The sequence below is a fragment of the Ciconia boyciana genome, chromosome 6 (assembly GCF_034638445.1).
Source record: "Ciconia boyciana chromosome 6, ASM3463844v1, whole genome shotgun sequence".
NCBI classification, from domain to species: Eukaryota; Metazoa; Chordata; class Aves; order Ciconiiformes; family Ciconiidae; genus Ciconia; species Ciconia boyciana.
The window spans coordinates 25,671,108-25,695,735 of NC_132939.1; the positions used below are offsets into that span (position 1 = coordinate 25,671,108).

Here is a 24,628-nt window from a genome sequence, read left to right on the forward strand (position 1 = left end):
TCAAGTTTAGCAGGGTCTCTCTGGCCTGAAGCTCTGTCATGTCAGGTGCTCCATCTAATGTTGTCATCTGCAAATTCACTGAGGGCATGGTCTGTGTCATCGTCTAGGTCACTGGTAGGAGATACTGAAGAATATGGGCCTCTGTATTGATCTGTAGGGTTCTCTGTTTGTTATCAGCCAGATGTCAAGCTATTGATCATGGCCCTTTGAGTCTGGTGGTCCAGCCAATTTTCAGTCTGGCCAGCAGTTTGTCGTTGCAGCACACATCTGCTTGACTTCCAAATGAGAATGCTGTAGAAGATGGTGTCAAAAGCTTTACCAAAGTGAAAATATATCTCTCTACACACACACATATAGTTTATATATATTAAAAACCTGTTTCCCTCATCTACAAAGCTAGTTCACTCCATTGTAGAAAGCAGTTTAGTTGGCTGAACATGATTTGCTGTTGATAAATCTGCGTTGACTGTTTCTGATGTATCTTCTTGTCCTTTATGTGCTTGGAAATGAATTCCGAGAGGAGGGCTCCATGACCTTTCCATGAACTGAGTTAAAGCTGATGGGATCATTCTTGCCTTTTCAAGGAGGGATATATTAGCCCTCTTCCAGTTGTCAAAGACCTCCCCCACTTTCCATAGTTTTTCAGATATCGTAGGCAGCAGACTTGTATACATACAGACTAGTTCTTTCAACTCTCTTGGGTGAATCCATGGTGGCTCCATGGATTTGAATACATCGAGCTTCTCTGAGGAGTCCCTAAATAGTTGCTGCCTCTGCCTGTTTCATTAAACAAAGCTGGTGCATGTAGAGGCATGTGAGCAGGCTTTGGCTGTGCAAAGGCCAGAGAAATGTTGAATACCTTAACCTTTTTCTATCCCTTATCTGTAGGTTGTCTCCCTCATCCATCAACAGACCCCCATTTCTCTGAAATTCCTCTTAAAACTAGTGTACCTGTAGGATCCTTTACTGCTACCCTTAATGTCCTTTGCTAGTCTTTGCCTACCTTGGGTTTTATTCCGAAGTACCCAATAATGTTTTATGTTTCTTTTGTTACTTCTACTTGTTTCTGTCTCTCATATGCTCATTTTTAGTTCGTCAAGAAGCTCCCTGCTTAGCCAAACACTCCTTTTACTGAAATTTCCTGTCTTCTTCCACAGTAGGCTAGTTTATTTCACCAGTTCATAAATTAATACTCTAAATCTACATTTCATGTTAAATTTATCTGCTTTGGTTTCTCTTTGTGTCACCGGGACAGTTTTGTCTTTCTGCAGCTGGTCTTATTTTTTTTCTGAAGATACTTATAGGTGTTTCTAAAATGTTCACCTAAAAGGTCTCCAGTTAATGCCGTAAAGACAGAATATGGGTAAACAGTATGGAACTGAAGTATATGTGATAAAACTAAATGCAAGAGACATTTACACTGGTATTAAGGCAGTATGGCACTACAGCTTTTTCAGGTGCACCTGGTAATTACCTTAAATACTTCAAGGATTTCAGAGTCTAAGCAGAACCTTGACAGGATGAAGAAAAACCTTCAGTATGTCATTCATGTCAGAACAGACCTATGTTATGTTTCCTCTAGAGTCTTGGTAACATCTTCATATTTCCAGAAAGGAATTGATGCACACTATTTTATTCATACTAAAGGAGGAGATATTTAAGTTTAGAAATTATGAAAGCCTGAATTAGTTTTAGCTGATAAAATTTGCTCTTGAAATAGCTGTTTCCTGAGAGCGCAGTTCTTTGTTTCAATACGAAAGGTCACTTTCGTTGTGGCAGTGCCTTCAGCTTTATGGAATGAATTGAGCTTCTGATTTTAGTGAAAATACACCTTACACTGCTTTGGTTAGTCTTTTTTCAATGAGAATCTCAAATATTTCCTCCCCTCCCCCTAAAACTCAATTACAGGTTAAGTAATCTGCCTATTCTCAGCACTGCTCATCTTCTACCACAGCAAGATTAGTAAGCATGAAAGTGACTCCCCTAATGTAGCTATAGAAAGACTGTATCTGCAATTTCTAGGAGGTTTTTTCCTCATCTATATAGCAGGGGTTTAAAGCATAGTATCCTTCAGGTCTAAGTCAATGGCTTTGGCTAATTATCAGGAACAGACGCAGTCCAACTCTTTAACCTTCCCGTGGAGAATTCCCTATTTTACAATGAAACAAGACACTTTTAAAGGAGTCATAGTCCTATTTGACAGGCTTACCTATCTACCTGCATTAATACTAATGAGAAGTGAAATACAATTTCCGCGCCCCCCATGTCTTTAGTATTTGGGTTTGTTACTGGACATCCAAGGAGAAGAAGTTTGCTTAATGCAGTTTTTATCTGTTCATTCAGGGGATGCTTAATTAGGTGACATTCTTAAGACTGTTTTAAGTTAGAGGTGGCTGGGGGGCTTGAGGATCTGGAGGTAGAAAACCCACCTTGTCTTGGAATACATTCTTCAAGAAGAAAAACTCCAAAGTTTATTTGGATACTGGAAGTTGCTTTTTCTTCTCATGTAAAATGAACATTATGTTTATTGCAAGCTCTTTGCAACCAGTAGAGATGACACTGTCATCTCTTTATACTCTCTCTCCATATTTGGAGCAGTAGCTGATTTCAGGACTCTGTCATGTAGAAATAGTTAGAAATTTGAATGATCAAAGCCCTTTGATTAACACAATATAGTTTTTTATTTATTTTTAATAGATTATTGATATATTCTGTGCAGTTATCACATATACATCTGGCAACTGTGTTTAGGGACTGCACTGAATTATTTGCAAGTCTATGCAAGTGCCTTATTGTTGCAATAGCACGACTAGGTCACTTGAACCCTTGCTGCTAGGCCTGATTTTCAGAGACTTGTTGAGTACTGGATTTAATTAAGTACTTGTACTTGGAGGAAAGGGAGAAAGAAAGAACAGTTGGGCAGAAGATAAACTTTTTTGGTTTAATGAGCCTCCTTCTAGCTTGTGCATACAACTTGAAGATGAAGAATAAAAGCACCTATCTGCTACACAGCAAAATCTAGTTTTCTTTCAGATCTTGTTTATGCTCAGAAAAGTGTCTATAGAAATAGCCCAGTAGCGTGGGAGTGTTTCTTTTGCTTCTTGTATAGGCTCAGTTCAGTAGGATGACCTTAATAGGAAAAACACTGGGCGCTGCAAGCTTTAGCACTGGTTCCAGTTAGCACTTCTGTTAATCCAATGGTGACATGGTCAGCAAAGGAAGACTGTAAAGCAGGTGCAATACTAGAGCTTTGCTGTTTGTTTTGAAACTGGTCTGAAGCAACTTGAATTAATTTATTTAGTATTTATTTTAGCTTCAAGCATGGATAAGATAGTTTAGTTCCTTCAGTTGAAGGTACTCCATTCATCCTCCTTGGCTGTATTGTTTCACTAAAACAAGAAACCATAGCAGAACCTGATATTTCATCTCAGTGGACTGCAGGAGGGAAAAGTGGAAAGGTGGTTTAGAAGAACTGTGGGAGGGGCAATCTATGCTGCTTTGAACTGCTGAGTAGCCTTGGCTTATTAGGACAATACTTTCTCGGCATGGTTATGGAGGCAGCTCTATCAGATGTGAGGGCATCTTGAAGGCAGGTACTAGCATCCACCATTTAAGCCCTTTCACTTCTTTCTTTAAACTTTTAGTCTTGTAATTTCTAAAACTTCCAGAAGTTTGGAAGAGAATCTGTGGAGGTGGACTTCAGGACTAGGAAGAAGTATCACCATAGGGTGGCATTTCTTAAAAGTGTAAAGGCAGAAGACTGAGTATTTACACACTGTGTTTAAAAAAAAAAAAAATGCACAAGAGAAACCTACCTAAACCACTCAAAGTCTAAGGAGATTACATACGTAGTGAACAATGTGAATGTACAAAGTCTTATTTTCTTTTTTTAACTAGGCTTTATGTAACAAATCTAGTTTCTTTTTCTTCTAAATTAAAAAGGGTTTTATTTGTTTGGATTGAGCCTCACTTCTGTAAAAGTGCTTCGTAAGCATAGGGTTTCTATTCAGATGGCATTGCTCTAATATGCAAAGTTTATTTGAAAACCTAAGGTTTTTCACTTTGAAAACAGGAACTATAAATAGTAATTCAAATATGCTTACAAAAACCTGCAAACTGTAGTTTCCATTTTAATGTGTAGCATGCTGCATGTTTCCCTTCTTTTCTCTCTAGGCTTTTGTGGATTATTTCTCCCGAGGCCTCCATGCAGAATACAAGAGCAAGGGCATCATTGTGCAGGTGAGTAGAGTTTGTTTCATGTAAGTGTGGTTACCACAGCAACATTGGTGTCTTGGTAACAAAAGGAAATCAGCATATTCTCTTATTCGTGAATATGTGACGCAGATTAAGGATAAGGATTTCCTTTGATCCCATTAGCAGCTTTCTTAAGTTACTCTGAAACAATGCATCTTGAAGCAAGAAAAAACATGGGGGTATTTTTTTTTTGTTGGTGTGTTGTTTTTTTTTTAGCTGATGATGGTAATTGAACCTTTAAGTACAAAACATTCCATAAAACTGTGTGCAACTCTGTAGAATACATCTTTATACAACTTAGTCTACTGGAATGCGCTTTTGGAGTGCATTTGTACAGAGATTCAATGGGTAGCTGCTCAAAAGACTAGAATAGTTGCAGTCCATTCCCTGCAGTGTCAGTGAATCAACTGCTAGTGTAAGCATAGTAGCAAGAACAAACAAAAGCCTCAAAGACCCTTTGTATGGAATAGACTGATTTAATTTTCTTTAGTACTGGCTTTCCACGTTACTAATGAGTCTTGCTTTTTCCCCCCATTTTTTTACCTTCCATGGTTTTAATTATTTTTGATGGGGCATAAAAGCAAACCAAACCAGTCTCTCACCACTTCATGTGATTTTGCTTTAATATCACTTCCCACATACTCTTAGTGTTTGATTCCAAAACGTAGCTGGAATTTCCAGCTTTGGTTGCAAACACTGAGTTTTTCATTACTTATTACACCTGTTGCTCTCCAGAGCAATAGTCAGTTTGATAAAGGTGGTATAAGAGCTTACCTGTACTGTGAAGACAGTGGTGTATCTTTTTTTTAAATTCAGTTAGGGATCTTCTTACAAACAGGATTAGCTTATGTCCATTCCCGTCATTCCCCTATTCTGTATAGTGGTTCTCAAAACCATCTGAACTCCAAAGGTCCTATGAGGAGTAAGGCACAAAGTTGCCTGCCTTATTTGTGTAATCATTAAGCGTGAGAACACAACTTTTATTACTGGCTAAAACCATAGAGAAGTTGGTAACAACTTAGGGCTATGTTACCTTTTTGACGTGCTAGATTTTTTTTTTCCCCCTTTAAGCATACTTAGCAAAACAAGAACTTATCACCAGGAAATGTCCTGCAGTTTAGTATCCAGATGTTTAGTCCCAGATGTTTAGTATAATGTGCTGTCCCAGTTCCTGAGGGAGAATTGTGTTAAGAAAAAAGACAATTGCTGGGTGAGCTATTCCCACACAGTCACTGACCCTTTAATGGGAACCTAATTTAAACCTAGATTTAAACCTTATACTAAACATCTTAAGGGATGCTGTTTATTTTGGGGTCTGTTAGCAGTGGAGAGGAAGCTAGCAACAGTGGTCACTGAAAGCATTCTAGCTACTGTTATAGACCTTCTCAAGGACAGACTAAATTACATCAGTTTTATGCTGGTAACAGATTATAACTTGCTGTAGAGTTCCCAAAGCAAAACTTCTCAGAGTGCTTCATGCTGTGTCCTAGCACCCTGGGATGTACCTTCAGCTAAACCAATGTGCAGCAATGAAGGATGCATAAAAAGGTAGCACTCTGAACAGGTACACGTTCAGCGTACAGGGTGGTTTGTGTGTGCTCTCAGTTCTTGAAGTGGATTAAGCTGGAGCAACTTTTAGTGGTTTATGTCTCCTTGTTACTTTCTCTTCTCACAGGGCTTTCCAAGCCTTTCCCTGGCTTCAGCCCCAAACTGTCCAGCAATGGGTCAGTTTTTACCATACTGCAAGTTCCTTACAGCTTTCTTGTCACTTTTACCCTTCTATATTACTTCTATCTCCGCAGTGTGGTTCAAGTTGTATTACTTGCAGATTTAGCTTCATTATCAGACAGCTGTTCTGCCGATCCATTTCATCTACATGCAATGTGTCCCTTTAATCTGTGGTCAGAGTCTCCAAATGAGACTGAAGGAACTGGTAGAGTATTTCTCTTTTCTACGTCAATAATATGAAGTCTTCCAGTAGAATTTCTTTCCTGCTCAAGCCTACCTAGAGACTGTGAGGTACGGGCTCCTTCGACACACAGCTTCACTGCCAAAATAGCTGAGTGTGATTATTTTTTTGTGTGTGTTGGTTGCAGTATGATGTCTAAGCTCTTTCTCTGTTTTCTGGTGTTTTCTCAGGTAAAGCTGCTGATAGTTACCTCAGTGTGAGGGTATTTAGAGGCAGATGCTTGCAGGAGAAAGAAGTGTTACATCTTTGAGATGTGTTGTTCCTATGTGCATTTGTAACCAGGCATTCTCCTCCTCCCCAAATTTTGCTTAAGTAGTACTCTGTCAGTTTGAGAGGAAAACGAAGAAGGAGCAGGTACTGCTCATTTATGACTATGGAGTACCTATTGAAACTGAAAAGGTAAATAACCTAGTAACTCATGCTTGGCTAAAGGCATTAAACACAGTATGAATGTAGATAGTATGGGAAAGATTTTCTACCTTTTGGATATGGAAAAGCTAGAAAAAAAGTTTTTAGTGTCTTACATTTTTAACACTATAAACAAATGGCTTTTCTGTATCAACAATTATGTTTTCCTGTACAAGAATTAACAGGTTGCGGTAAGCTGTCTTTTTGTCACTCCCATGTTGGCTAAGGGTGCTGAATTCCTGACAGCACTGCTTTTTTGCCCCTAAATATAGACAGTGAATTGCCATTCTGAGTGATGTGGGCCTGATGACCAATAGCTGTCACAGCTTCAATTTGTTATGCTAATTTTATTGCAGTCCATGTCCTTGTCGTTTTGTTCCAGCCTAAGTCACTATAAACCACTAATGAATATTACAGGTACCTTCCTGTGAAGACTAGCTGACGTATCTTCTTCAAGCCCTTTGGAAGACTGCATCTCCTTTTAGATTTTTTGAAGTTCATCTCTCTGGCCTTCAGAAATGTAGCACTTTTAAAAGTTTTTTCCAAACTTGCACTTCCAGTTGAGATCACCATTTAAAACAGTTAACTTTTACCATGCCAATACCTGCAGAGTACCACTGTGTGAAAAGCAGAAACAAAGTGCAGGTGGGATTTTACCAATTTCTGAAGTTCAACCTAAGGTAATCAGTTTTGCTCCAGTGAATTGCCTTCTCTGTGGAAGCTTAGTTTTGATAGTATATAGTGCTTTCATTGCAATGCAGACATCTTTAGATTAAAAATATACTCTTTCTGGCTGACAGGCCTGCTTAATTTTACAGAAGCAGCACAGTTATAGCATAGGTTAAAATTCTGTGTGTGTTTACATAAAGAGAAAGAGATAAGCAAAAAGAAAAGTAATGAGGAAGACGACAACAAGGACTTCTCTCAAGACTTTTTTGGAAAAATCTCTCCCTGAAAGGTTTCTGCAGACTCTTTTGAAACTTTTGCTCTTTGAATATATTTAAAAATATTGCTTGGTTCTTTACCCCTTTCTCTTACTCCCATTTTTTTAAAGTTCAGTCAGTATTGGCATTTTCCCTCTATACTTCGTTACTATCTATAGTAAAAGTGGAACAGTGAAAACTTCCACTACCTGTTTTCTTCTACCATATCCACTATATGAAATATCAGATCACAGAATCATGGAAGTGTTTGTTTGAAGGGATCTCTAGGAATTTTTCTAGTCTAACCTCCTGCTCTCCTAGTGTTAGCAGTGGGATTGCTGCTAATACAAGGTCATGGGCTAGTCATGGCTTTATCCAGCCAAATCTTGAAAACCTTCAAGGGCCGGGATGCCGTGACCTCTCTGGACAATCTGTTAGTGTTGCACTGCTCTCCCAGCAAATGTTTTTTTCCTTAGTGTCCAGTCTGAAAGTTCACGGCCAAAATTGACAGTTTTGCCTCTTGTTATTTTATTCGGCTCTCATCTTCATAACTGCCCTTGAAATAATTATAAGCAGGTATTGGGTCACCACCAGCCTCCTTTTCACCACACCGAAGAAGCCCATCTCTCTCTCCAGGTATTCACAAAAGTGTGCCATCAACAGACTAATGGTATTGCCTTCTGCCAAAGCTGTTTAACTTTGCTCTTTAGCTTTCTGTACAGGTCAGCTGTGGTTGCTGCCATTCTTCCATTTCCCCTTTATGTCCCCCACCCTCCTTTTCCCCAGAGAAATGGAAAGAGATTTCTTTGGAATTGCTCAAGAGTTCAGGTCTTTTTTTAAAAGTAAGGTAAAACAGGTGATAAAATTGTGTAAACAAGGTATTCTGACTTTTTGGGGCTTATTTTCATGTGAATGTAGCATAATTAATAGAGGCTTCTGTTCAGGACTTAATATCAGTTCTTGCATCCATACAACATTCAAGACCCCAATTCTGAGTGCCGGCCAATTTTAATAAGCATCAGAGCTGTAAGCACTAGTAAATGTTTTAAGAGAGCAAGAGACATTGTATTGATATAAGCTCCTTTTAAGGCATGTTTTGAAACTGGAGAGCAGGCTAAGCTTTCTCTGGATAAAGACAAGGAATTTTCTATACAGTTCCTTGCCTGGGTAGTGTGGGTTTATATCTGCCTGAATACAAAATGCTTAGGCAGTGAAAGATATATATATATATATTTAATCTGTCATGCTAGTTTTAGATATGGTTCATGAATGTCTGAGATCCTTGTGGGGAGGAAGAAGGAGGGAAAACTAACTTAATGGATTCAACAGGTCTCTTCATAGCTGTCAAAATATGGCACAGTTAATGGGAAGATGGTAAATCTGATGTTTCTGAAATTAAATACCTGTCTCTGTTTTCTAGAGAGCATTTGGGAGGAAAAAAAATGTTGGAGTGTAATCCTATGTTTCTATGTGCCTTGAAGTCTGTGGATCAATAGCTAACCAGTAGTGCCTATTGTATGCTTGCTTTTTCAAGTATCCTCATGCACAATTGTCTGCCCCTTCATGCTATCCAGTGGCTTAACTGGGTAGTGCAGTTCACTTAAGTCTGTTTTGCGCAGAGGAAGACAGAAAATAAATCTTAACTATTACCATCGTGCCACTCTGTGTGGGGAAGTTGAAGATGTAATTTGGTGGTGAATAAGAAGCTTAGAATTTTCTCTTTTTTTAAAACACCAAACTAGTGATTCAGTTTAGAAACATAATCTGAAAAATGGTTCACATTCTGGAGCTGAAACTAGGTACCTGTGCTGTTATGGTAACAGAATGAGTAGTTTTCTTATCCAAGCATTTGTAGCTTTTGGCAATTTTAAAGGCAATGGTAACCGCTTACACTTCTGAAATTCAGGTCTCCAAGTTTTTCCTCTCCATTTGAAAGTGGACTCATGCAGTATATTTTTGAAAGTCCTATTTATAGACAGAAGTGCACAGTTTTAACATTCTAATGTGAAGGAATGAGCAGACATACCACTGCTTCCTGTTTGTGAGTTGAATTCCTGTTGACATGTGCACAGCCATGGCATGGATAAATAGTCAATGAGAGTTCAAGAGGTCCTTTCCCGCCTGTGCTATGCTTCTGAGAGTGTGATAGTAAAGCTAATGTTTCTGAGGTCAAGCATGTGTGGTCATTGTTCTTTAAGAGACTATACTGAGTTTTGAACTATACTGAGTTTTGAACCCAAATATACTGAGTTTTGAAATGGTATTCTCATTTTGAGATCCATTAGTGCAGCATAAGTGGATGCACGCTTTTCGGATATCTGCTGTAAAGGTACACGAATCATAGCACTCACTACTGTGATGGGTAGTAGTGACTGTATGTACTGAATCACTACTATATCCACAAACTGTCAGTGCTTTAGGAGGTCCTTGTCAGAGTGATAAGGTTCCAACCTTTCAAATCTTGTGAGATCTGGTATCTCAACATCTGATTGAGTGGCTGTAGATCAGGGCTTTTTGATTACTTGGTTTTTTTAGAGGTCTAGATTGAGGACAAGTTGAAAGCAATGCCAAAACCGTGACCATGGGGAAAGAGGGTTGCTTCCTAGTGTGCAAGTGTACATGCATTTCCCGTTCCTTCTCCAGTAGCAGGAGCTGGGGATAGGTGGAATGTGGTTTTGGATCCCCCAGGTCTATCTTGCCCCACCACAGACATGCCTCTGTGGTACCAGTGTCCCTCTGTCAACCACATACTCGTGCCGCTTCCTCTTGCTTTTCCATTATGCCAGCGCTGGGTAGTTCTGAGACACACCGTCACTTTTTCTGTTTCTTCCAAACATTGCTATAAAAGCCCATTAACTGTGCTCCACTTATTGATCCTTCCTTCTGTCCTTGAGGTCTTCCACTCCATTACCGATATCTCCTCCTTCCTCCAAGCCCTCCTGTGGAGTTACAAGCTCAACGTTCCGAGTTCCCTGACGTTTCCTTTCCTCCTTCTTCCTCCTGCATTTGTGTTTCTCTCTGTACAGGTGCCAAACTGAGGATCTGTTACTCAAGCATAAAATCCCTGTCTTGGGTTCTGCTCCTCCTTCCCAAGCAAACGTTGGGGGTTTACTACAGAGAAGCAACACTGCAGTATTTTCTGTTAAACAGATGGAATGAAGTTTTGCACTCACAAATTTTAAGAAAGGCTTTTCAGCCATAGGCTTGCAAGAGTAGTTTTTCTAGGGCCCCAACTGGGGATGCTGACTGTCAACAGACCACTAAGCTATCTATCCTTCATATGCCAAATGTGGCCCACAAGGTATCTGATTAAAAATGTTTTTGATATTGTACATTGTGATCTTATAACGAGAATCACAAAGAAGGCTAGCTTAAGCTAGAATTCAGTATACAGGTTACCTAATTTCCAATTATTTTAGTTCCTTGATGGATCTGTAAGTCAATCTGAAAGTATTCTCTGCTTAACACGCTCTTTCCTACATGCAGAGTGTTCTACCGTATTATGTGGCAACAAAAATGTCCAAAATTCGCAAGCCGACCTTCGATAAGCCCAGTCCTGAAACGTATGTCAGAGCTGCCTTAGGCACGGTAGGCCTGCAGTCCCGGACCAACGGGTGCCTACCCCATGCACTCATGGTAAGTCACCTTGGAAAACGTAAGGATCTGGAACGTCCTTTGTATGTGTTTATTATGGAAGAACAGTAAAGAATAATTTTGAATATTAAATATTTTTGTTCTTCAACTTCTAATCGTAACTTGCTAATATTTGTGTGTGCTCGTAACTGATGATTTCACTTAGTACAGGCTATAAAAAGCTGAGACTTCCTCCCCCCCTTTTTTTTTTTTAGGGATGGATTGTCTCTCTTCTACCTACACCGGCTGCCATTAATTTACTCATGAAAACAAACAAACAAGTACGGGCTCGTTATTTGAAAAAAATGAAGGAGAAGTAAGTTGGATGCAACTTGATCTCGGAAGCCTGGGGCTCCTGCAGGTTCCTTACCCATGCTGCAGCACCAAGTAAACCTAATGTTTTAAACATCTTCAATCGTAGGTGTACTTTCTAACAAGAAAAACAGTCTTGTTTTGAGGATACAGGTGAAACAAGACTGTTGACTTCTACTATTGATTTAAAAATAGGCTTTATTTGTTTATAGATATGAGGGGGGAAGCACTTTGGACTAAAATTGCACTGTGCTTTAAGAAATACTTACATGGACTTGATCAGACCTTGTGCTGTTGAGGAACAGCTTGGTTATATAGCATCCATCACATCTATGTATTGTGTATGTATAGGTGAAGGGCAGAATAATAGTAGTTCTCACATATTCCTGGACAGGTGGGGAGGATTGGGAAGGGAACATATTTATTTAAAAAGGTAACCTAGCACTATTGACAGAGTATAACTTTTTATCAGCTTAGGGTACTTGCAAGGACTCTGCATTGTCAGCCATCTTGTGAGCGCTCCCCTGCTTACACAGTCCAGTGTGATTTTTGGTTATGAACTGGAGGGAAACAGGGCAAAAACCAAAATGAGTGTAATCGCTATAAATATATACATAAAATAACATTGCAAAAAGTATTTAAATTCTTGGTTCTTGAATATGGATTCTAACTTTTCAGTAATATGTAATCTTTACGATTTGTAATAACATTTTTAAAAGTTCAGTGCCTGCTCTTTGTAATAGGTGGTGATAACACAATGTAGATAAATGTCACAAGTTATGTGTTGCGTGCTGGTTGCTATGTAAAAGATTATGGGCACTTTAAATGCAGAGCTTGAAATGGGTTACTCTCCTTGTTAGCAATGATGGCTAAATTCTTTTTGAAGTATGTATCAGTCTGTCTTTTTGGTGAGGGCCTTTGAAATGTGAATCCTGCATATTTGAGACAGCTTTAAAAATGAGAACCAGTAAACTTCTTTAAATGCAGAACATTTTTAATTTAATTGTGTTTAACGGATTTGTTTCATGGTTCTATTCTGAAATGGAGTGCTCCAGTGAGGCTGAAGTTACCCAACTCCAGGAGACAGGGATCAGAGTATATGAGAAGTCTGCACTGCTGTTGTCTGTATTTACCTACTCTTTAAATAAAGATTTTGGTCTCTAACATTCCTTTCCATAAACATAAAATGTACTGAAACTTACAAGGCAAATCGAATTGTAAGCAGCTACCAGTGTTTTCTGTGGTGACTTCATACGGTTGAAGAGTGGAGGTTGTTTTCTGTCCTTGAAAGAATAATTTCAAGCTCTGATTTTGAAGTAAATTATGTTGTACTGAGACATGGTTTGGGGCTAACATTTCTGTACATTGAAAAAACCTGAATACCGATGCAATGGTGCTGATCAAATCTGAGATGCAGATCCTATCCCATAGTTTTCTTAATTTTTTGAACAGGGATGGTGAAGTCAGTGGTATTAGTTCTGTAAGAGCACATGACTTGGTTTGCTCTGGATCTGATGTGGAAGCATTGGACTTAACAATCTGTATGTTTTTGACTTTGTAAAACAAATAAAATGGAATTTACTCTGAATCTTTAATGTGTTGGTTTTTTCCATAAAGTGTTTGCCTGTACATTCAAATGCCTGATTGTCCTTTATCATATATAATAATGCAGTGAAAATGAGTGTACTTTTACATGCCAAAACCAAAGCTTTTATTAATCTGTTTTCCTGGCTGTTATCTATTTTACAGTGCTGATATTTTAAAATCACTGGAACACAAAATAAACTGTTAATTAGGACTTAATTAAGCTATTAATAAGAAACAATTATTTCCAAGTAACAATTTTCTAACTATTGAAGGTGTTTGGAAAGATATTCCCCTCAGACGGAGCACGCATACCCCGGTGGCAGTGAAGCTGTGGTGGCCGGGCAAGGCACTATCTGGCAGCGGGGTTGCCGGAGCCTGTGCTCACCTTGCGCGCTGCCCTGGGCGTGGTGCTAGCAGCCACAGTTCGGCTTCCCGCTCTCGTGCTTCCGCCGAGGTCGTCTTTTGTTTTCCGGACGGCAGCAAGGAATCACGTTAACCTGAACTGCCGTGACTTTGCTTTTGAACGTCTGCCCACCTCGGCGGTTGAGATGATGTGTGTATTCACTAGCTTCCGAGGTATCCTGGGCACGTGCCAGAAAACAGGACGGGTTTTCCTGTGGTGCTGTGACCGTCTCCTGGCGCCTCCGCTCCGAAGGGTGTGTTTGCCACTGATGCAGTGCAAGCGCTGGAGTGGGTTTTCGCTCCCTTGTTTGAACGGGGAAGAGAGGGTGGCAGCTGAGTAACGTGTCTGCCCTCTCTCCGCAGGGAGCCGCCCCGGCCGGCGCACGCTGCCCGGCGGCACAGGCCCGTTCCCGAGAGCCGGCCTGCGGCCAGCGGAGGCAACCGCCGCCCGGCCCTGCACCCTGTGCCGCAGCCGCGAGAGGGCGGCCAGGCCTCGGAACTGAAACCTGTGTGCGGGGCGGTAGTGCCTCTGCCCCGCGGTGCCACGGGCAGGCTCCGGGGGCAGCCGGCCGGCTGAATGCCGGGCGGGCTGCCTACACCCGGGAAGAAACGCAGGCTCAGCCCGGGAGGCAGCCGCCCCTGCGGTCTCGTCTCGGGGGGATCTCGGCGGGCGGCGGCGGAGCGGAACCCCCGGAGCGGGCTGCGGCGCCGGCGGAGGCGGGCGGGCGGCGCACCGGGCGGAGCGGCGGGCTGGGCCGGGCCGGGCCGGGCCGAGATCGGCGCGGGCGCTGCCGGGGCTTGCTCCCGGCGCTGAGGCGGCGGCATGACGGAGAGGCGGCAGCGAGCCCGCGTGCAGGGCGGCTGGGCCGGTGCCCCGGCGGGACGGCTCGCAGGCAAGGCCCGGCTCGCAGGTAAGGACCGGGCGCGCACCCGAGGGCGCGGCGGCGGCCCCCGGGCTCTGGTGCGCAGGTGCCCGGCCCGGCGCAGCGCCCCGCGGCCGCTGCCGTCGGCCTCGCAGGGCTGCGGGCGGCTGGCTGCGGCTTGTCAGGGCCCTTCTGTCCGGGCCGCGGCGTTGCGGAGAGGCCGGTGCCGGCGGGCCCCATCGCCGGCCGCGCCCGCCGCAGTAAGAGCCAGCTCGCCGGCGGCGTGCAGCGCCGGAGCGCGTCCGCCGCTGGAGGGAAGCGCTGGGGCTGCCTTGCCCTTGTCCTTGCCGTGTAGATGGCGCGGAGAAAGCTGCTGTCCTAGGCGTGATGTGGGCTGAGGCGAAAAATAATCGGCAAAGCTTTGAAAGCCTCTAGACGTACGGTTGGAAGTTTGCATCGCTTTCTTGGCTGGGCAGAACAGCGTGAGTTCGGGTCTCCAAACACACCTGCGTAAAAATTACACAGTAACTAGCAGAATCTCATATTTTATTAAACTTCAAAGAATATGAAACTGTCTGGACGTGTCTCCCGGTTGCTTTTTCTGACCGTGCTGCGTGACACGGAGCATGAGGCCTTGAGTGGTGGTCTGGCTTTTATAGGTAACTAAAGTTCAGGTGTTTAAACCCGGTTTTTAAGTAAAATTTTTATGTATGTCACAGATATGTTGGAGCAATTTTGGACACAGAACACAGGGTCAGCTACATATGTGCATAGATGTGTTTCTAATGCACACGCTTAAGTAAGCGTACTGCTCTCATCTTTGGGCATGTGGAATGACACAAATAGAGTTTGGTAGAGCTAACTTCTGTAATAATGATTAGTCACTTTTTATTCATAAAACTTATTATGTGTCTTTCTTTATCTTTTTACAGTGAAAACATTGCAAATAAAGAGTGCTAGTTGAAAGGGCTGGAGTTAATGTCACTGTTTCGTATCAAACATTTAAACCAAAGAGCGCAGAGGCAGGAGAGCGCTGTGTGGGTTTCCAGTCTTGCAAGAAGGACTGGTTTGTTTTGTGAATGTGGTCAAAACACCACGTTCCACTTGCCTGATTACAGTACCTAGTAAAGCTCCCATTTCTCTGCAGACTGAGTGACCTAAGCAAGCTGATTTTTTTTAATCCTGAAAAAAATTAGTCAACTGTTTTGACTTGTGCATGTAGTCTGTAAGTTTTCTGTCACAGATGCATTTCATTCCAGCTATCCATAAGGGGACATTTTAAAATTACTTTTCCCATCTTTTGAATTATGCAGAGCGAAAACTTTTACTTTGTCTCTCTTTCAGGCCTGTTTTTAAGCCTTTTTGTATGTGTAAATAAAATACATGAAGTGGTATGCCTGAGTTGCTCTTCCATACCTTCTCCCTAGTTTCAAAATCTTCTTTTAATGAAAGTATTTTTCTCAGAGAAATGTCTTTTTGTTTCCCAAAAAAAATTGCAGAGGGAAGCAGTTTAGCTGCTGGGGAAAATTTCTGCTGGCATTTGATAGGGGTTTGTGGTAGAATTGAAAGGTTCTAGATGTTATCCTTTCTGATAAAAGGATGTTTTCATTTTTGTTTGTTTATGAATAACAAATATATATAAAAAAATTCCGGTTTCTGTGCAGTTTTGATTCTTATGTAATGTAGGTTTGGCTGTTCCCTGGAGTCTCTGCCAAGCAGAGAATACTTCAAAGAATGATTCTGTAAGTTCTTCCAAACTGTACTTTTTGTATGGTGAAATTCTATTGCATGTGATCCTTTTTTTTTTTTTTCCCCTCTTTGCTTTAGCAGCTAAGGCACCTGTGGCCAGCAACCTTGCCCCTGCAGGCACTAGACCAGCATGGATAAGGAAAGATCAGCCTCACACTCAAAAGCAATTTGTCTTCGAAAAGCCATCAGAGGTAAAAATTACACAGTAACTAGCAGAATCTCATATTTTATTAAACTTCAAATGATAAAAATTATCGGACTTTGAGATTATAGTCTCATGTTTAAAAACTAATTAAAAACTCAGCTGAGCTGAACTTTGGGCTTTTACCAAGCAGAGTTTGCAACCATGTTGCATATATGGCAAACAGAAAGTTACGGTCCCTCTGTTTAGCCTCAGACTTTCATTACGTACTTGTTCATAACTGCTTTTTTTTGGAGAGCCAGAAGAACATATTCTCCTAAATATTCAGAATGGTGCAATGTCTTAAACATGATTTGAGCTCTGTTTTTTCCCTCAGTTGGGATAGCTGTCTTATTTGTTACAGGGGAAGAGTGTGGTATTTGTTTTGTAGACTTTGGTTTATGTCCTGTCAGCAGATGAAGGATATTGTGCTCTGTGCAGTGGGAGGGCAGTTCCTTCCTTGGGGAAAAAAAAAATCTTGAACCCTTCTTTCTAAGCCAGAAGTGTTTGAAAGGCTGTCTTCTTGGCTTGGAAGGATTGGAGATGATCTGGGAAGATTCTCTTTTCTCTGTGGCAGAGCCCTGGTATCTATATAGTACTATATTTTGACCTTCTTGCTTGCTCAACTCAGTACCCTCCTTGCGTCTCAGCACTCCACTGAACTCAGAGAAGAGAAGCATAAATCCCTGAGAGAACCAGAATATTAATCCAGGCTGGACCAGGCTGGATTAAACACTGTGTTTGGTTTTTTTGTTTTAACAAAAACCAGCTATCTCAAGCGGTGCAGACAATTTTAAAGTGTCAGCTCCTGCTGTGTCTGGTCTGTCTTGTGTTTTGCTCATTGTCTGGGGCCTGGGATTTGTTCATCCCTCCTATAGTTGCTGTAGATTTTTACTTCCAAATGTAAGGATAAGAATTTTTTTGTTGCAGTTGATAAATGGCAAGTACTGTAATAATCCAAATAATTTAGAAATGAATGTCTTTTAGGGGGCAGTTGATTGTTAAAAACCACCTGCAGTGGTAGCTGCCTTTGAGAGTTTCTGGGGTATGGAGAGAGTGGATGGGTTGTTACTCCTTACCAATTCTCCAGAGGTATGTTTTTCTCACTGACATATCAGTATGCAGCTATGTAGAGTCACTAGAGATGGCAATTAGTTCTGTTTGACTAGAGCATGCCAGGTACTTAAATGTTTAATATTCACCATGTATTGTCTTGTTACCTTTCAGGTGGAGCGCAAAGTTCCTGAGGCAGGTGTGATAGAGTGAGTTTACTGCTGACTGTCCTTCGTGCAGTTTTTCTGTCTTGTTGGTCAGTGAGTCAACTGACCAACTGAGTTGGTCAGTGTTGGTCAGTGAAAAAGAGTTCCTTCTCCACTTACAACTGCCATGCCTTTGGCAGAAATTTCCGTACAAAATGTGGACTTTCAGCCCTTTTATCCTGAACTGAATTTATAAACAGGAGAGTCCAAGTCTGTGTTAACTAGTTTTTATAGCTTTGGTGTAGTTGTATAAGCCAGGAAAAGCAAACAATTGAACATTCTGGATCAGCAGAACTGCAAATAGGTCTCCTCTGGTTAGCAATGTACATTTTCCTAGAACAGTCCCTGTGTAAACTATGCTGAAAATTACATACCGTTATACAGGAATATAGCTGGTATGGCAACTCAAGCAGTGCTTCCTTTGAAGGTTCAACAAAGTAGCTGCTAGTAAGTGTTGTGGTGAAGCTAGATATTCATACACTGTAGATCACTTACCCTTTGTGTTGAAATGGGGATCTTCTCAGAATAACCTTGGCATGAAATGTGACAAGTCGTGGTGGTGTATGGTGAAGTTAAAGATTTTGAAAATTACATTTGCTTCAGTTTGGTCATCTTGGTAGAATTTTCTTACTAAGTGGTTCCAAAGAGGCAAGCTACAGATTCAGCTTTTGACTCACTGTATGTTGTTTTTACTTTGAGGCATCCGGGCTTAGTTTTGTGTAGCAACTTCAGATTTGATGCTAGGTGGGTATTTGTGCAGAGCAGGCATAATTCAGATGAGATGTTCAGCTGCCCTCCCACTGCTAGCGTGGTAGTGAACAGTTCATTAAGTAGAACTACTCTGTGAGAGGTGTTTCTGTCAAGAGTCATGAAAAATATTGCTGGAAATAGTTACAGAATTTCCCAGAAGCACTTACAGATTGTAACAGATTTGCTTATGTTTTAACTTTCCATTTCAGTATGAATGACACAGCCATATGTTCTTTGCATACTGTTTATGATTAGTAGTAATAACATAGTATCTAGGTATTAAGTAAATTCAGTGTGTTAAAAGTGTTCTAAAGGTTCACTGACCTTTCATTTGTTACACTTATTTACAAATAAAAAAAATATAGAGGAAACAAAACTGAGATGCTGTTCTCATCACAGCAATGTGCTGTAGGTAATAGAGTACAGTTTATGCTCTGCATGTTTGGTATAGAAGAGAGCAGAAATTTCTGTTTATTTAACTTTCTTAAATACAGCACAGCACAAAACACAGTATGTGATCATCTCATGAGTTGGTGAACTGTTTTGAGGGAGAAGCAATGCTGGAGAGCGATTAACTCCTGGAGCACTCTAGGCAGAAAGAGCAGTATAAAGTTGGGAGCTGGCTTAGGAGAAAATGAGATAGTACGTGAAACAAGCAGTTCGTACAAGAATAAATAATACTTTATGACAATGCAACTCGTAACAGGGAAGAACTGTTTACCCTCTATACCAGCTACAATAGTTAAAATACTGCTCACGTACCTGTAACTTGGTTTCGCTGTGTCACAAGGTTGATGAACACTTTGCTGTTAGCAGAATGGTGGTATTAGTCATCTGACTGAAAACTGGATTTTGTATCTTCAGTTACACTCGTCATCTTTGTATACTTATAAATGCAAACATAACGGTCAGGGTGCAGTCTTGTATGGTTGTCTCCTTTAGATTCCCCGTGACATCCCTCGTTTATGTATCTCTAGAGCCTTAAAAATGTGTGTTGAGCCTTTGGTGAAACGAGAGTGAGAGGCAGGAAGTACACACAAACTCATTTGCTTCTGCAACACCCCTTGCTGCCTTACTCTGACCTCTGACTGTCTCCAGAACATTATTGCTTCCCTTAGTAGTGCAAAACTTTTTTTCTTTTCCTTTTTAAAGAATACTCTCTCTAGCCATGTTTACAGCAATTCTAGTCCCTGCTGCTCAGTGTAAGATAATTTATTGTTATTTGTCCATCTGATGGCTCTTTCCTTTCTTACATCCTCAGCAAGCCTGGTGTGTATGAGCTCAGCAAAGTACCAACTGGCATTTCTAGGTAAGTGAATTGCATGTTTTTTGAAACTTGTAATTTGCTGTTGTGGAACAACGTGGTGATACTCAGCTTTCTGAAGGCTGGTCTCTGTAGAATGTTTTGACTCTAGCAGGTGCACATTGCCCTTCCTGCGTATCTTCTGTTTAGAGTACTTATGGAAATACTTTGAGTATCAGGTAGCAGAGACTTAGGCAGTTCTGAGCAGCACTGAAGAGAAGAAAAATGAACCTCTTAACATCTAGCGCTTACTGTATCTAGTGTTCTTGTCCAGAATAAGGAGAACGGGCTATGTCCATTTGTTTCACGATCCAGAGTAAGTTGCTGCTTGAAATTTGGATCAGTATTCCTGTGTTAGCAAGTGCGTGATGTCTGTGTTGTATCATTAAGAGCTACATTAAATTCATTAAATGTTGTATCATTAAGAGCTACATTAAATTCATCTAATAAAAGTATTTAACTTTAGGCAGGTTTGGTAACTTTAGGGTTGTCCCTTTTGCTTACATGCTATGCTTTAATTATTTCAGCTTCAGGACACTTCAAAACAAAACCTACTTGTTCTGTGATTCCTACTAACTAAAATGCATTTTGTTTTACCTTGCTGACTTAGCTGCAATATCAGTATTAATCCTTTTCTTCTGAATTCGATAAGTTTTATTAATACTGGAAAAAATGCCAAGGACATAGTAACTTTTTGTGCATTTATTTCAAAGCTTTCATCTTGGTTTCTTCTAAAACTGTGTATAAAGTTTTATACCAATTTTAAAAGTAAAAGGTTTGACCAGCTGGAAAGAGAAAAGATACACAGCCAGCTGGGTTATTCTGTCATTTTCTGGAGTTTGTTTTCATAATGTGTTGGAATATATGCATTTCTGGAAAGTTAATGATCGGATTTTGCATCTCTTTTAGTACCTTTACTATATATATTGTTGTTGTGATGTCTTTGGAGCATTGAATATTTGTGAGAGTAATCTCTTGTGAACAGCATTCCTACTCTGCAGCCCACCACAGTGGCTGGAATTTTTGAATGCTGCTGTTAGTACAGTCAAAATATAAAATGTACGTACAAAAATGTAAAAATAGGAGAGGTTAAATACTCTAGGGTTCTTGTGCTTGGAAAAGAGAGGATAGGATGGCAGTAGTGATAAAGGGCTATCAAATTCTGAGTGGCATGGAGATGGTGAATAAAGGGCAATTATTTACTTATGTTGATTGTAGCACCATAAGCAGGGCTATCTAATTTATCAAATGGGAAGTTAATAACAAGCAGAAGGATGCCATTTTTCACACAGTATATGGCTGATTGTGGGACTCATAGAATATTGTTGGTGTCATATGTTTTCATAGGTTTTACAAAGCAATTAGATTTGTAAAACCTAAGCATTTGGTGAGGGGAAGACTCATCAGGAGCTCCTGCTGCCTTCTGTCCTTTCCTTCACACCTGCTTTTGGCCGTGGTCAGAAATAGGGTACTGGGCTTTGACTTTTGGTCTGATGCATTACAGCCATTCTTATCTCCTTTGGGAATCCTGGAAATTAGTATATTTTATCAAAGTACATATAGAAGTGTATATTCCTTCCATTTTTTCTTTATATTTTTCTTCCTTAGGATTCATTTGATTCCTGGCTTTATTGACTCAGAACAAGCAGACTGGATGTTTGAACAGCTCCTCCAAGACATACCCTGGGGTCAGAGAACTCACATCAGACAGGGTAAGGCATGTGTAGACCAACTTTTCAGGTCATTCCCAGGTCATTTCCATACCAAAATCCATGCGTTGTTTATAATTGTTTTTAATTTTACATATTACCACCCCTTCACATATTTCCTTCCAGGTTTTCCATGCATATCTGAAGATTACTGCTGCTTATTTTTCAGCCTCTATCACCACGTTCCTATTGCCAACGAAATGAGATCTTTCCAACTTAAAATTCCCTGTCTTAAAATTCTTTGAATTTTACTGCATCCTCTGTCAACTCCAGTTCTTTTTCCCACTCTCTTTTTAGATTAAGTCTGTGCTCCATCCCTCCATACTGTCTCCCAGTGATGCTGCAAAAACTGTGTTCTTTGAGGTTTCTGTCACCAGGAATATTTTTTGCCTCTCTCACTTAAAATCCCAGCAGCGCATGTTTCTTTTCCCTTGTCTTTGCTTATTAGTTCCGGTATGTAGTAAGTGAGGAGACTGCTATTCTGGTTTTATTCACTAGGGGGCACCTGTTCTAGCTAAATTTCTCTTCAGTCAGAAACAGATATAAGTTAATATATCGGAGTGGTTACTGGACAGGGCTGGGAAGTGTCTTCAACATCTGTGTTTATTAGCTTGCAATACAAGTACAGTATAACAGAGAATATTACGTGTCAAGCATGAGAAATAGCTACCAAGATAGTCTTTTCAGAAGTTGAAAGTACTTTTAACTTGATGTTTGTATTACACCACAGAAGACACATGTATTTGACAAAATATTACTTGTCCAGTCTTGCTACATTCTGCTTCTGTAATGTCCCATTGATGCTGCAGTCCTTCCCACTTCATCCTTTCCAGTGGATACATCTTGCAACTTATGCCAGTGGATTGGGCACTGGAACCAGGAGAATACAAAACAAGACAGAATTATAAATAAAATTTCAGTTTCATTTTGCTCTCTTTAACTTGTCTAGTCCCTGCCCTGTCTGGCATCGGGATGAGAAAATTGATGTGGTTCCAAGATTTTGGCAAGGTAGTTCCTCTTGCACAGACAGGCCTGCTTTTGAATAATCTCTTTCCTTCATTTGAGTTCATTATGTAAGGCTGAAGATTTTAAGGGGCTGCTTTCTAACTTTAGTTGAGTGGACAGTCCCTTTTTGATCAAGGTTCTTGGCAAAATTGCATCATCTTTCCATTTTCAAGCCCTTTGATAAGGCAACTGAGAAAGTCTTCCTATTTTTCTTTTTTTAGAAGTATCTTTTGAGGAGCCAAGGCTTACCTCGTGGTATGGGGAACTTCCTTACACGTACTCCAGGATAACAATGCAGCCAAACCCAAATGTATGTATATGTTTACAGTTTTCTTTTATTATCGTCTATGAAGAAATCCTTTGCAGAGATTGAGACACAAAAATTCCCTCTATCCTCTGTTTTTATCTAGAGTATCTATCAGCATTTCATTTGTGATCAGCAACAGATACTAGTGGAATGTGGATGGCTTCATAAAACAAGCATTATGAGTGGATTGACTGAGAGGAGCGTGATTTAGTTGCTAAACATTGGCAAAAGGAAACTCCAGAGTTTAATGTTCTGCTTTTGGGTCACTGTAGCTTTGGACAAAACTCTAAATTCTTCTGTGTGACTTACTCTATGCATCTTTATATTGGAGATTATGTAGTGTACACAGTCATACTGAGTTTTTTGTTGTAAAGATATAGTAATATCAATTACTGAAATAGTTATTTTCAGAAACACTTAGATTCAATACTGCTTAAATGAGAATTTAGGCATATTGTTGATTCCTATGTGAGTGCTATGAAATTCACACATACAACCTGCTGGCTCAGGAACTCCAGATTGTATGATGTAATTTCCCGTGCTATTTTGGAAGGGTTAAAAACCTTCTGAGTGACTCGTTGATGTTTTGTTCATGTTCAGTCTCTCTCTCTGGCTTCCAGCCTGTTGTCCCATCAGCCTGTCTCTTGGTATTGCTTTGTTTGAAATTTCCATGGCAGTAGGCTGCAATGTTCTGAACCATGAATTAAGTGTGACTGTTGAAGGCTGGATAGGATGAGAGAGAAGTGTCCCAAGTCCCAGAACTGCTGCCAAAGGCTGTACCTCCTAGCAAAGTTCAGTTGGGGAAAAGTGGAAAGGCGTTATTCAACAAGATGAATTGTGAGATTTTGTAGTCTCAAAAATACCATAGTTCAAAAATTCCATAACCTATGGAATTTGTGGTGGAAAAATTGGCTTTTTTTTTTTTTACTCGTTTGTGGAATATTATTTTAAATGGACTTTCCTAGAAGCTGAGTGGCTTTAGGGATTGGAAGTGCCTCTCCAAAATCATTCTGCTGTACACTAATGATTTAAATCCAGTTCAGAATTGCCTGTTGTGGAAGCCGTTGCTGCTCAGAGGTTGGATAGAGCCTATATACCCTGAATTGACGGTTTCAGTTCAGTTTGCATAAAGTTCAGAGTTAGCACTCATTGGGCCACTGGTTTGTTTTTCTCACCCAAGAGGTACAAGGCTTAAATCAGTCACGCATGCTGATCCAGTCTTTCATCCCTGATTAACTCTCCTTTTTACTGAGAGAAAGAAACTCCAGCAGAAAGTGAGATGCACTGGCAGACTTGCATATCTGGGAGCCAGCCCTGCCACTGTCTGGAAACTGCCCATAGGCAGATACATGGGTAGGCTGCATATGGATACTCTGACATTTCACTCAGCTTTGTAGGTGGGAGTTCCTGCAGCCTAGAAGAAGCAGTGGATGGTGTAAAGAGCACAGTTCTTACCTGTAGAATAGGGTTTATATAACAAAAATATCCCAAGTAAAATGTAATTTAGTGCACAGCTTGGCCAAAACCAATTACCTGCCTTGAACACTTGGTTTGTAGGAGTAATTAGCTTTGTACCCTTACTCTTTTGTTTGGTAAGACTGGGTGTGATTGCAGCACTGCTAGGTATAATGCAGTGCTTGTGCCTAAATGAATTTTAGTATTAGAAAAATGTTTCTTTATAAGCAGTGATGTAGTTGGTGACACAATAACGTTTCAACAGAATTACTTCCAACGCTGCAGGTTTGTAGTGGGGTTTCCACTGAACCGTAAAATTCACCATATGGTAACATTTTTAATAATAAATACTTTTGTGGTAGGAATTGAAGGAATCTGGTCCTAGTTGGTCACTGAAAAGTGCTTTCAGTAATTCTTGTTGGACTCTTCTGTCATTGCATTGTATGTCCTGCACATACTGCACATTCAGGCAGCCCAATTACAAGCTATAGCTTTTTTTGGGTGGTGTAACTGATTTCCCTGCATGTCCCATGGCTGCAAGCTATGTTTATGTATAATT

At 40.6% G+C, this 24,628-nt stretch overlaps 2 protein-coding genes across 10 annotated transcripts in view; both read left to right on the forward strand.

Annotated features, from left to right (window-relative positions):
• The window catches only part of HSD17B12 (hydroxysteroid 17-beta dehydrogenase 12), a 95,294-nt gene extending 82,207 nt beyond the window's left edge, over positions 1 to 13,087 (forward strand). The window contains exons 9-11 of the mRNA XM_072866284.1: positions 4,174 to 4,239; positions 11,041 to 11,190; positions 11,403 to 13,087. Coding sequence (XP_072722385.1) covers positions 4,174 to 4,239; positions 11,041 to 11,190; positions 11,403 to 11,507 — 321 coding nt within the window. The 3' untranslated portion in view covers positions 11,508 to 13,087. The remainder of the gene's footprint in view (positions 1 to 4,173; positions 4,240 to 11,040; positions 11,191 to 11,402) is intronic.
• An 881-nt stretch (positions 13,088 to 13,968) lies between these two features.
• The window catches only part of ALKBH3 (alkB homolog 3, alpha-ketoglutarate dependent dioxygenase), a 35,433-nt gene continuing 24,773 nt past the window's right edge, over positions 13,969 to 24,628 (forward strand). For 3 of the 9 annotated variants that reach the window (XR_012043213.1, XM_072866280.1, XM_072866283.1), the window contains exons 1-6: positions 14,849 to 15,010; positions 16,179 to 16,291; positions 17,509 to 17,543; positions 19,552 to 19,599; positions 21,202 to 21,305; positions 22,529 to 22,617. Coding sequence is in view for 8 of the 9 variants with exons in the window: in XM_072866280.1 (XP_072722381.1) it covers positions 14,917 to 15,010; positions 16,179 to 16,291; positions 17,509 to 17,543; positions 19,552 to 19,599; positions 21,202 to 21,305; positions 22,529 to 22,617 (483 nt within the window). In the remaining variant the exon portion in view is untranslated. Of the gene's footprint in view, positions 14,400 to 14,846; positions 15,011 to 16,178; positions 16,292 to 17,508; positions 17,544 to 19,551; positions 19,600 to 21,201; positions 21,306 to 22,528; positions 22,618 to 24,628 lie in introns of those variants that run through there. The other 6 variants (XM_072866278.1, XM_072866279.1, XM_072866282.1 and 3 more) reach the window with 6 other exon arrangements.